Source organism: Pyxicephalus adspersus, chromosome 1, assembly GCF_032062135.1.
Source record: "Pyxicephalus adspersus chromosome 1, UCB_Pads_2.0, whole genome shotgun sequence".
In the NCBI taxonomy this organism is placed as follows: Eukaryota; Metazoa; Chordata; class Amphibia; order Anura; family Pyxicephalidae; genus Pyxicephalus; species Pyxicephalus adspersus.
This window is the reverse complement of record NC_092858.1, coordinates 88,916,385-88,927,685: the sequence shown is the minus strand read 5'-3', so window position 1 is coordinate 88,927,685 and position 11,301 is coordinate 88,916,385. Positions and strand designations below refer to the sequence as shown.

General features: G+C 38.4%; 1 protein-coding gene across 1 annotated transcript in view; it reads left to right on the top strand.

Moving 5' to 3' along the window:
• Positions 1-1,410: 1,410 nt before the first annotated feature.
• The window catches only part of VAV1 (vav guanine nucleotide exchange factor 1), a 36,035-nt gene continuing 26,144 nt past the window's right edge, over positions 1,411-11,301 (top strand). Inside the window, exon 1 of the mRNA XM_072417745.1 lies at positions 1,411-1,877. Coding sequence (XP_072273846.1) covers positions 1,674-1,877 — 204 coding nt within the window. The 5' untranslated portion in view covers positions 1,411-1,673. The remainder of the gene's footprint in view (positions 1,878-11,301) is intronic.

The following is an 11,301-nucleotide window of genomic DNA, read 5'->3' as shown; positions in this document are numbered from 1 at the left end:
TATACTTTGTGTCAGTCTCTTCTCTGTCTTCCAGGAAGACTAAAGAAAATTACATTGAAAATCTGATTACTGGTTTTATTACTAGGATTCACTTTATTGTGCTCCAGCGCAGAATGATGCAAGAACAGTGTAAATACAGTAACATAGTACATGTTTTCTAGTAAACATAGGTAGAAATGGCACTCTCGGCTCCTTCTGGAGTCATGTCAATAAAAGTTACACATTGGTCACATGGTCCCTCGCCAATAAATCAGTGTCTGTGTCTAAATAATTCTTCAGGAATGTTGCAGATATGCCACAGAAAGACACTGATGCATTCTAATTACTTGCTTGACCATAGTTTTATTTTTTGGTAAACATCATGTAGGTTCTTTTTTTTTTTTTAATACAAGCTCTGTAAATCAATCCCTTTTGCTATTTGTCTTTACATAAATCTTAAGTACTCATTAAATCAAGTTTATATGATTATTTTAGTGCACTTCCAAGTACTATTTTTATGACAATAAATAGGTAAACCCTCTTGTTGTTTTAAAGAATTGCTAGATTTTAATTTTTTTCCCTAAAGGCCAAAGTATTTCATAAATTGTCAGGCAGAGACTTTTACTCTTGTTTCCCGTCTAAAAACTTTTATGTCATAGTTTTACCTTTGTCCTTTTTATCAGGTCTACCACTGACAGCAACCTCTTCATGACTTGTCACTGGGTTATATTGTCTAACACTAGATGGGGCTCTAAGCCTTATTTACTTAGCTGGTGGTTCATTTCCTGTTTTATTGTCTTTTATTTGGTATATCTATCAATGCTATATCAGCAGTGCTGTGTGTGTAAGATCATACATCTTTCAGTACTTTATTACATTCCAGAAAAATCAACGTATTTATCTGAAATAAAACTAAAATACACAGATCTGTACTGCAATAACCCATATGCTTTATTAATGTGGTCATGACACATTGGAGTGATTCTATTCACTTACATTTAACGGACACAGATTTTACTTTCTTACATTTTAGTACATCAACTTCTTTTCAGGTTGTTACACAAAAATGCTGTATAACAAGAAGGGCTCCAGTACTTCTGTGTTTATAACATTAAAAAAATAAATCTTTGTGACTAGCAATATTTACAATGCTATTGTATATATGTTACTACAGAAGCTGCTGGCCTTGTTCTTAGTGATGGTTGCAGCCACACCTTTTCTTTTTACATCTTTATAGGTATACACAATAATGTAGCTGATACACACTGGAATTGAACCAAATGCATTCCCATTCACAGAATTTTATACAAATGACTGTAATCATCCGGGGTTTTTTTTTTTTTGCACACTTAAGCAGACAGTGTACACATGAACAGTGAGTATGTCAGTTACAGAAGAGGAAGTCACTGAGTGCTCTTCCTCTTTAGATACCGGAACTGTCTTTTTATTCTTATGAGCCTGGCTGCGTCTCCACGATCTCTGCTTTTTTTTATCATATCTGCCATCAATCTGCACGGTACCCTCCAAAGAAGACTTTGTGCTGTTTTTTTCATCTCACAGACAGTGCTCTGTTTTTGGCTGTTTTATCACAGTTCTCCGTCACTTTTGGGTCCATTGTTTCTTGACATTGCCTTCCTGGTATCTTTGTGACCTCCCCTGTGCCCTGTCCCCTCAATTTGGGCGCAGTGGCAGAAATGGAATTGTGGAGACACTGTGCCCGTTGGCTGATTGACTGTCGTGTGCTTCCTCCTAATCATCGTGTGACACTTGACACAGCCCAGGTGTGTGACCTGGCACAAGCTTTAAGAGATGGGGTCCTACTCTGCCAGCTTCTCAACAACTTGATGCCTCACAGTGTTAATCTTGGTGAAATCAATGTGCGGCCCCAGATGTCACAGGTATGTCAGACTTTTGGTGTAAATTCAATCTCTCCCTGTGCTATTTGCAACATTTTGGTATGTCACTTATGTGGCAATACGGTTTACAAGCAGTCTATCTTTGTGTAATTTCATTGAAAATCTACTATCCACTTTTACATAATACATCATACTATTATTCATCATGATGTATATAATTTGAGGAAGAACTTTTTTTTTTTTTTTAGGAAGCCCTATTTTTAACTAAACTGACCATCTATAACAATTTTTATACAGTTTTTTAATGATAGCTACTACTATCTTTAGGAGGTTTCTTAGCTTCTAAGCCATGAATGTATGTGATAACCCAATACTAAGGAGCTGTGTGTGGTCACTTCTAGTCCCTAGCCTATTGTAACACTTAGATTTATCATTCTTCTTGCTGACTGCCAATATTTTGAGAGGATAACAGAGTTATTCAAATACTAAAAAAAGGCAAAATACCCCCACTGGTGAAAGTTCTTCCTCTGTACCTATGTGATAAAAACCACATGGTTTGAATATATCCAATTCAATCAATATTTTTTTTTATTAAAAAAAGGAACCATTATTTTTCTACAATGAGACTTCCCACAAGTTTTGAATCTCTCTGGCAAGGTCCTGTAAAGCCTCGCACGCCATCCCAGCCTACTAAAAGATTCTGCTTGTGTGACCAATCCGAGGACTCCTAAAGTTACAACTAATTTGCAAACCAAATTACATTTCCAGATAGAAGAACCCATTTGGGCTAAAGCTATGAAGTTTGCAAATAAATTATGTATATCTAGCACATTACGGTGTAATACAATCCTGACTAGGTGGTACAGATGTCTCACAGATAAAATGCCAACACATATGAGATATGTTGGCAATACATCATGGATACAGGCACAATAGCCCGTATCTGGGAAAAATGCCCTCATGAGCAACTCTTTTGGGATCAAAATGTGTCAATCTACACAAAAATATGTAAACTACACACCAAACCTCACAGTACAATAGTGTTGAGGGTGGCGTTCATCTTTTCAACAACCTAAAATCTCACAGTGTCAATCTTGGTAAAATCAATGTGTGGCCCCAGATGTCACAGTATGTCAGACTTAGTTTAAATGCAATCTCTCTATGAGTGTACTATTTACAACATTTTGGTATATCACTGATGTGGCAATACAGCTCATGAGCACACTATCTTCTTTGTGTAATATCATTGAAAATCTAATATTCACATATTTACTTAATACATCCTACTACTATTCATCATGAGACATGCTGGCAATACATGATATGTGATACAGACCTAATGACCCATATTTAGTGAAAATTGGGGCAACTGCATTGTCAATCTACACAAAAAAAACAGTTACCGTATTTTTAGGACCATAAGACGCTCCGGACTATAAGACGCACCAGGTTTTCCGCACAAGGGAAAACAAGAAAAAAAAAAATTGATTTGATTTCCCCTGAGATCCAACGTGCGGCACTTGTGCCCGCCCACGAAGGCGGCGCCGATCGGCATTCATCAAATCAATCGGCGCCGCCTTCGTGGGCGGGCACAAGTGCCGCACGCTGGATCACAGAACAGGCAGAGATCGGCGCAGCTGGGGACCGGCGGGGACACAGGTAAGTAAAAAAATATGCCCCTGTACCTCTGCATTCGGACCATAAGACGCACCCTGATTTTCCCCCCACTTTAGGAGGAAAAAAAGTGCGTCTTATGGTCCGAAAAATACGGTATCACCATCCAATGAACCTCGAAGTACAGCAGTATTTTTGATCCTGATTTCACATAATTCATAAAAAAAAGCTCACTACATTTGTAAACCCTGTCATTTAAATTACTACATTTATATATGTGGAAAGAGCCTTTATTTCCCTGGCAATTGGGTTTTCAAAAATGAAGAATTGAGGTACTATTTTTAAAAACACAATCAGAAACTTTTCAACTGAAGTAAGTAAAAGTAAGGAGATGTAAAAAAAACACTTCTGTCTCCATTAACCATATGGATCACCACTTTCTAAAATGGAAACCAGCAGCAAAAGGATGTTTAAAAAATATCTACTTTCATAATGTTGAATGCTATCTAGTGATCCACTGGCAATCAGTTCATCTGATCACTTTTATAAATCGGGTGTATTTGTATATTAACAGCATTGTATCTCCTTTATAGGTAGACCCTGTGATCTATTAGCATTTCAAGTCCACACCACCCTTACAATCTGATAAAATTATTTGAATGCATATGTGTGATCTAGTCTTTTGGGCAGGATTGGGGGAGGCAGAATGGTGGCCACCTTGTGCTTTAAGGCAGAGAGGGGCAACCTAATAATTCTGAAGTAGTTTACAGCCTATTTAGCAGAGGTGTCACATTGTTCTTTTCCCCTTGAGTGATAAAGGATCTTGTCTGCCTGCTCTGGGCTGCCCTAAGAGGCAATACGAATATTTAACAATTTCCATTTACCTTTTGTCTCACCTCCTTTTTTTCCCTCCTCTCCTTCTCTCTCCCCCCTTTTTCTTTCTCTTTTTTGTTTCTCTTCACCCCTCCTTTCAATATACTTCTACCATTACTCCACATTAATACTTACATTTTCTACCACTAAAGGATTTGATAATAATTACTCAATAAATATTAACTTTTGTGTGAAAATTAACTTTTATTATTATGTGAAAAGTACATCATTTTTACATCAGTACATCATCAGTATCATTTTTAAAAATCCAATCAGGTATAAAAAAAAGGAATTTGATGTGGCTGCATTTTTAACCCTAGCTAGCCCTCACTGCAATTACTCACCCATCTATAACCTACCTTCCACTTTCATTCATTCAGTGGTAAGTGCTTACCCCTAGGGTAAACTCCAGATGGGTAAGGGCTTACTAGATTTATGGCATGCGGACAGCCACACTGAAAGGAAATGTCATTCATGAGTGTAGGTAAAATGCTAAATCAGTCGCACACTGTGATACTCTAAAGCTGCGTACACACTTGCAATTTTGTGATCTTTCACGATCCTTTCCAACGACAAGGGACTGCACGATGCATGAACGGTGCTGTACATACAGCACCGTTCTTGCTCTATGGAGAGGGGGGGGGGGAGCGACGGAGCGGCACCCTGCTGCGCGCTCTCCCCCTTCCCTTGCATTAGAATCGGTCGTCGTCCATCGTCCGTGAATCCGCCAGGACGGTCGTTCGGACGATGGACGACACCGACTGTACACACGACAGATTTTCGCCCGATATCTGGCCGATGCCGATTATCGGGCGATAAAAATCTGACGTGTGTACGGGGCTTAATACAGTGTTTCTCCTGGAGTTCCTTCAGCCATGAGCAGTGTCAGCCTGACACCAATGATCTTTTTGGCTATCTGTAGGGATGACATTCTTCCCACTGGCCAGCAATGTAAGAGGCATTCTTCCTACTGACCAGCACACCAATGTACTGTGGGCTGTGGACATAGTAATTATGGCAGGGGTTCCCGGAAGATCTGAAATTATTCCTGAAAGGGTTGCTTCAGGTTAGAAAGGTTGAGAAAGGCTGCTATAATACATTAGCACCCTAATACGTAAATTCCAGTAAGGTTAAAATATATTCACGTTAGTTATAATTACTAAAGTACTTTATAATTATATAGGTTGCAGATTACTTTGGTTAACACTCTGCAGAGAGGTATGGGTTTGTAATTCTGTGAACAATGTAGTTCCTCTGGTGGTTTTAGCTTTGTTTCTCTTTTAATATTTGGTGCAGGCTGTGGAAATGTTTTCAGTGTAATATTAGGTAAAGTTTTATTACTACCTGCAGCCTTTTTGGGGAGATTTGTCATTCTGGTCCCTAGGTTGACTTCTTGCCTAGATGGGAAGTTAGAGAAGATCTCTAACAAGGTTAAACATAACAATAAGAAAAACTGTTAAGAGAATAGCTTTACCCTGTACTTTACCAACAAACATATTTTAGTAGTGCAAGGAAGGTTTAGGATTTCTGAGAACATTTTTATTGCCTTCCTGTCCCAGTGACAGCCACACCCTACATTTCCTGCATCAGTGTCACAAGAACAGGAAGTAATGGAAAACATTCTCAGGTCTTCTCAGGTCTCAGATTCCAGTGTGGAAATTTTCTTCTAGCAGATTGCTTTTTTGAATTCTCCCATTGTACCATACCACAGTCACAGTTGTGTGTTTATTTTACAATAAGGAGAATCCATCTTGACACAGCTTCCACCAGATTTCCTAGTTTATTGGAACTGTAGTGTATTTCTTGTCAATAGAACACCTAGGAGATACAATAGTCTACTATACAACCATGGTGATCTCAGCTTTGGGTTAAATTGACGTCTAACATATATTGAAATGCATTGTTAGCAGCTGCTTCCTGCACTGGGTCAGATTATTAGTAAATCCAGTAAGAAACTCTGATCTTGTACTTGTAATTTCCTAGTTCTAAGAAGCATACAAACCCCTTTCCACATAGGGAACAAAAAGTATATAGTGAACAAATTTTTAATTCCATGCAAAGAAGAATGTTCACAATGTCTACTTCATGAGACATTGGAGAAAATTTACTTGATCTGGCTGCTTATGATCAGATTTTTTGTAAGCATATTTACAGGCAAATGCTCCTCGACAGTCAGATCAGGATAAAGTTTATTGGCTGGGATGGAATCTCTCTTACTCATCACTATTGCTTCCCTCAAATTCAGCGGATATGTACTCTCCGCAGGTATTTAGAGTAATACAAATATACTTGTTCAATAAAAGACATTCATCTAGAAGATAATATTTGGTGCGCAGGTAATGCTGGCTGCTGTCTGATATTTGTAGGAAAATTTAGTCTTAGGGTCTGCATAGTCCTATTGCTTACTGCAAACCAACTTTAAATTCCCATACATGTGCAGCAGTCTGAATGATTCCAGAAGCATCTCATGTAAGACTGATGCCATTGACACAAGCCCTAAACCCATCGACACAGGCACTTACACCTCTTGTGTAATGAACACAGAAACTGGAAATCTTTGCAAAGCTGCCTTTACAAATATGCAACTTGTTAACTCAATGAAGTAACTCCTCCAAGGGGTCTCCTAAAAACCACCAAGTAATTAGGGTCAGGTTCAGATCTGTGCGTTGCATGCCTGTTTGGCATGGTAACCTGGATGGTGATAAAGGACCCATTCACTCCACTGCACTTGGGTAATGCATTTGCTACAGTGCCATTTATTGTGAATGGCACCCTAACACACCTACAAATGCATTTGCAGTGCTGCATGTTGTACCGTGATAAAGTGTAGTCCATCCTATTTTCAATGCTGCTGATGCACCTTACTGATGATGTAAGTGGCCACCATTATGCTTGATTTTAACAAGTTAAGTTGGGTAGGCCATAATAAAACCTTTGTTTATGTAAAACAAGGATATTGCATTTGCATTGCTGATTTTTAATATATTCTAGGCTCATTACAATATTGATTTCTAAAACAAAGGCTGTGTTAGCCATTAGAAAAAGTTCACAAACACCAAATCAATAAAAGAATCCCTTCATACATTAATGTGGTGCACTGCTGTCTACTACCACTTTTTATACATGTGTGCCTATAAGTGCTCAACTTTACCTATTACATCATATTTATAAGATCATCAGTGCAATGTCACTGCTCAGCACTTTTTGTATGTATTTACCATTCCTAAAGGTATGTGTTATCTGCTGTTAAAAAGCACAATGTCTCTATCACTGATGCTTTCACTAACAGTTGCAATCATAACATTTGTATGATGGGTATTCTATGGTTACTGTACACTGGCAGATTACAATAACTCTGACTTTTATATAACTCATGGTATATCTTTATCACTGACCCATGTGGGTTCTGCCCTCCAAGTCAGCATACATCAGATTCTGCAGAGATTCCAAATCCTGTCTATGCCTGGAACACACACATTCCCCTGCTAGTTCCTGTAACATTTGCTGTTTTTTAAAGAGATCAAGCAGTTTAGCATCTGTTTCCAGTTTTGGATGGCTTTACTAAACACACAAGAAATTTCCAGTTAAAGTATGGATTTGTAAAAACTCATAAATGTCAATTTTAGCTGCGTATGACTGTATCATTGACTTGCTGAATCCTAAATCCAGCAAAATGTGAAAAAAAGAAACAAAAAGCCAGTCAATCTGAAAGCAATTCAGGAAACCAGCAAACCTGAAATGTTACATAAAAGTCGACCTACTAATGAGAAATCCTATAAACTGCCATTGCTGAACTCATCCTGAAGAATGCCATTTCCCATGTAGCATACAGATATAGTGCTTGCTGCATTTGTCAAGGAGCAATGCATCCCTGCACACTGTCACGTTCATTGGGTGCACTTGGGAGGCCATTATCAATAAATGCTGGCATTAATGTGACAGTGAAATAGTGAAAGTTCTAGATTTGACATCTGGCATACCCATGTTTGAGGCTGAAAAGGGTGAAACAACTGATAAAAGTAAAACATTTTTAAGAAGCCCTGAATGTATCTTGTAACTCACAAGTCTGTAAACTATTGGGAAGGACTGCCCCTTTTTGGAACTAAATCCCTCTGTTCCTCTTTGTCTGTTTCATTGGTTTGTTGTACAAGCCTCTAGAAAAGAAATAAACTATTTAACTGTAAAAAGTGTACAGCACTAAAGCTTTTACCCAACCTGTAAATATTGTATTGAAAATACACTTGTTGGTTTCACCAATCATTTTTTGTGCAATTATTTATTGACAAGTGTGTGTCCTTTGCCTACATTCTTTGTGCCAAAAGGCACTCTTCCCTATTTCATAGGGCTCTATTTAAAAAACAGGGAATCTGACATTCCCTGGTTCAAATCAATTACTGCCATTGAAAGACAAAGACCTGAAAGATTCCCACTAGGGAATGTTTGCGGGAATGTCAGATTTCATGTTTAATAAATAGAACTCTTAGAGACCCATTAAAAGGTATGTGAGATAATATATAATTTCTTCCCAATAGTGGCCACTACCCTTCTCCCCAGCCCAGTCATAATTTTGTAGTCGTATATGATAACATTACTTTTCCTTCACTAGTGCTAACTGATGGCTGCATAGAATGGTAACCCTGTTTTCTATGTGAAAACTGATGTTGGGATGCTTGGCATCTCTGAATGTCAGAAGCAAGGTAATTCATGTCTATTTTTACACCTCAGTGCTTACCTTACTTGCCCTATGTATGATCAGACATGTTACATTGCTTGTGTAGCAGGAACTGAATGCAGTCACCACAACCTTAGCCACTGCCTGTCATTGTTCTTCACCGTGACATTTGTTAATATTAGGTGTATAAGCAACCTCAATCATCATACACATACATATACCTTCTCTGTGCTCAGTAAAAAAACGTATACAAAGTCTGTCTAATAAATAACAAAACTCTGTTTCTATCTCTTAAACAAAGCAGTGAGAACTGATTATGAGCACTTGCCATGAATGTTTAAACTTCTCCAAACATGCAAAGCAAACAGCGACACTTTGCCGTATAGTTTGTTGTCAGTCACCGCTTAATGCAATTGCATCTCCCCACATGTGCTGAGATCATGATCAGTTGAAAAGTTGAGCAACTTGTCAATTTAAAGTTTTTAGTAAACTTTCACACCAGAGCAAAAAGAGTGCAGCAAAGAACTTTGCTCTGACATTCTGCAGCAACTTGAGGTGCACCCGAACCTTTTTCAAAATGTCATCACTTATGAAGAAACTTGGATCTTAAAGTATGATCCTGAAACAAAATCACAATCAATGCACTGAAAACACCTTCATCACTAAGAATCAAAAAAGTACGTCAAAGCCATGCTCATTGTGTTTATGATATTGAGGGCGTAATTTTGGCACACATTTGAGTCAATGGATGCAGGAAAGAAAAACAGCTGACAGAAACTGATCTGCTCCACAGCTTCAACCAGTGGAAAACAAGACTGCATGGGTGCCTAATTGTGAACAGAGAGAAAATTGAAGGGGGCAAGCATTAGATTTGTCATATAAATAAATATTAATAAACAGACCTCATATATGTATATTTCTCAAAGAAATTAACAGAACATATGTAACAAGTATTGGTATGCTGTGGTGTTATTCATTCTGAGTAGCATCCCAACACACCCTGCTGGGGGACCTGCAGTGCCAGGACCACGTTCACATTGAATGCATTTGTATTGCTGATTTAATGTGTTACAGGCTCATTACAATATTGATTTCTAAAACAAAGGTCCTTTTTGCCATTAGAAAAAGTGCACACACCAAGCATCCCCTCACAATTTCATGCGGTGCATTGCTGTCTACTACTACTTCCTATACATGTGTGTCAATAAGGGCTCAGCAACATGGCTGTCTGTCAACACTTCCTATGCATAGGTTACATTTCATTTATAGGACCAGCAGCACAACAATACTGCTCAGTGTTTCTTGTACATAATACAATACCAGCCATATATATATATATATATATATATATATATATATATATACCTAATTAAAAATCAAAACCAAACTAAACCCTGGGGATACTCTCCCGACCCCTTTTTATAATGGGTGCCACCTTCCAATCTCGATTGGTTGGGACAGGATGACGTAACTCTTTATTCAGTCCCAGCACCTGCAAGGGAAACCGAGATTGTGGGACATTCCTGGCAACAAATGTTGAGTTGTGCGTATAGCTCATGCCTGCTCATGCTCAGTTCAGCAAATTTTGACAGATAGTCAGTGATCAGGCAGGTAAGTATACTTATTGCCGAAGAGACATCGTCTACACCTTTCTGCAATAAAGGCCTGTCCAACGCCAAACTTTTAAACTGGTACTTTATTTCATTTTAAGGGAACACTGAAATTACATACAGTATCAGATCTCAATGACGGAATTATTGAAGTTGAAAACCCTTGTTGATATAAATTATACAACTTATTAGGAACAAAAGAAAAAGAAAACCAAAATTGTTAACCCACTGCGCGTTGTATTCAAAATCACACTGAAAATCAAAGTAAAAAAAAGTAATCACACAGTGATTGAACTTTCAGAACATTTCCACTGCAGCAGTGTAAAGTGTAACAACCAGTGTGAAAATTTCATCCTGGTACCTAACAGCAGGTATTTGGTAGTCTGTGCAGCCCTGCAAGTATATGCCCCCCCCCCCCCCCCAGACCATCACTTACCCCCTGCCAAAGTGGTCATGCTGGATGTAAGCTCTATTGGCAGCGTCCTCTCCTCCTTCTGTGACATTGTACGTGTCTATTATGCAGGTTTGTCACAAGTTTAACTGACTTGGTGTTTTACTGTGCTGATTGAGTGTTCCACTAATTTTTTGAGCAGTATATGTGTGTATGTTTGAGTGTACCTGTACACCTGCCCATACATCCCTCAATCTGATACTATGATCAGACTGGCTGAGCTCTGGCGAGTGGCTTACTTACAGT